At 22.3% G+C, this 2,345-nt stretch overlaps 2 protein-coding genes across 2 annotated transcripts; one reads left to right on the forward strand and one right to left on the reverse strand.

The window, feature by feature from the left end:
- Position 1: 1 nt before the first annotated feature.
- SRAE_0000080400 (Hypothetical protein) lies at positions 2-94 on the forward strand (the record flags this gene model as incomplete). The annotated part of the gene is made up of 1 exon (XM_024646753.1): positions 2-94. A coding segment is annotated over one exon (93 nt), but the record flags the coding sequence as incomplete, so codon positions are not given.
- Positions 95-222: 128 nt separating this feature from the next.
- Positions 223-1,830, reverse strand: SRAE_0000080500 (Poly-glutamine tract binding protein 1; the record flags this gene model as incomplete). Its single annotated transcript, XM_024646754.1, has 3 exons — positions 223-472; positions 1,350-1,584; positions 1,644-1,830. 3 exons carry the CDS (start codon positions 1,828-1,830, stop codon positions 223-225), a joined length of 672 nt encoding a protein of 223 aa, XP_024500900.1.
- Positions 1,831-2,345: the final 515 nt, after the last annotated feature.

Genomic DNA, 2,345 nt, shown 5'->3' on the forward strand with positions numbered 1-2,345 from the left:
AATTAATCCTGATATTTTATACATAAAAGTATATGAACGTAATGATATAGTTGCTGTTACAGTTGTATCTAATATTGAAGCTGTACAATTATAATTACCTATATCTTTACTTTCAACATTATAAAAAAATAATTTACTATCAACACCATAATTTTTTTCAATTTGAATAACATTAAATTTTTTACTTAGTCTACTAGGAACAATATTTTCACTATAAAATGTTCATATGATATCACTAGGTTTTGGATATTCATGAAATCCACATGATAATGTTGATATTGATTCATGATTAACAAATACTGTATCATTTGCACGTACTTGAAAATCACCTTCAATAAATAAATTATGTGAAAGTATTACTGGCTTAAAATTATTTGTAGCTACACACTCATATTCACCTGTTTGCCACTTTTGTACATTTTTAATTGTAAAATTTGAACCTTCATGTATTATTTGTTCATCACCAAATTTTCTCCAATATATTCAAGGTTTTGGATTTCCATGTGTTTCACAATAAATTTCTGCCATTTCATTTTAATTAACAATTTTTACTTGTGATGAACTTATAAATTTATGTTCATAATTAACATTTCATAATATTTTATTAGAACCAGATCTTAATACATTATTTACATGACATGTAAAAACGTGAATTATGATCATCTGGTATAAGATATTCAGTATATAAAACTTTTTTGTTGCTTTTTTAAGAATTTCATTATTATGATACCATGTATATTTATCACTATCTTATTATTTTGAATTAACATCACATATAAGTCTAACTCTATAACCTTGTTTTAAAGTATCACTATCAATTGTGATCTGTACTTGCGATTTATTTAAAATATTTATTTTTCCTAATCATAATTGTGGATCATTAATTGCTGGATAAAAAATAATATTTGTTAATTTTATATTATCAAATTTTGGATTAATCATTGTATTAACCTATCAATAAATAGTAAAATATTTTTAGAATTAAATGTTGAATTTTTGTGTAATTGACCAGATTGTATTGATAAGGATAAAGTTCTAGAATATTTATCATATATATCATCTGGTATACCATTACCAATCCATGAAAGAATATTATCTAATGTACCAGATTTTGTTATAACCCAATAAAATTTNNCCACTATGTTCTGGTTTTGAATTGACATTACATAAAAGTTTAATTTTATTAATTTGTTTTAAAGTATCATTGTCACTATCAATTGTAACCTGTACTTGTGGTTTATATAAAATATTTATTGTAACTAATGATGATTAAGGATTATTAAAAACTTGATAAATAAAAATATAATATCATTTCATATTTTCAAATTTAGGATCAACATTGTATTAACCTATCAATAAATAGTAAAATATTTTTAGAATTAAATGATGAATTTTTGTGTATTTGACCAGATTGTATTGATAAGGATAAAGTTCTAGAATATTTATCATATATATCATCTGGTATACCATTACCAATCCATGAAAGAATATTATCTAATGTACCAGATTTTGTTATAACCCAATAAAATTTAGGTGTTGGATGAGTTTTTGATAGGAAACATATTTCTTCTATTGGAACACCTTCTTTTGCAAAAATTAAATCACCATTCTTATGTTTTTTTCCATGACTTTAATTATAAAACCTTCATAATCTTCTGGTAATTTAAGAACTTTTAAATAAGCTGGTTTAGTTTTTTCAAAATTATTATTATTTTTTGATGATGTAACTTGACATTCATAAAAACCATCATTCCACATTGTAACATTTGTTATCTCCAAATCATATTCTTTTTTTATTGGACTTCCAACCATTCTAAATTGTGAAAACATTAGAAGATTTCTTTCCGTTCCTAAACCAAAACCTTCAAAAAGCCATTAAACTGTTCCCTCCTATTATTATTAATTAAAAATAATAATAATTAATAAAAAATATATATATATATACTTACTTGATTTTCAACATGACATTTTAAAATAACTGTATCACCAACATAGGCAGTAGTATAAACGGGCCCTTCAACAAATCTGTGTATTTTGTTTTGTGAATATAAATCTTTACCTGCAACATTAATTACAAATAAAATTAATATTTAAAAAAATGATAAATTTCATTTTCTTAATTTTATTCATTTTTTTAATAATTCAAAGTTAATATTATTATAAGCTATTGTTACTATAAAACCAATCTATAAATAACAAAAAAAAATTTTTAAACAAAATAGTAATATTAAGAAAACAATAAAAAAAGATAAAGTTTGCAAAAAAACAGTTTTTGCAAGTTGTAAAATCAAATTTAATGTTATATTCTGCTCAAGTATATTAATCATACTTTTACAAACAAATTT

This window comes from Strongyloides ratti, scaffold srae_scaffold0000067 (assembly GCF_001040885.1).
Source record: "Strongyloides ratti genome assembly S_ratti_ED321, scaffold srae_scaffold0000067".
NCBI lineage: Eukaryota > Metazoa > Nematoda > Chromadorea > Rhabditida > Strongyloididae > Strongyloides > Strongyloides ratti.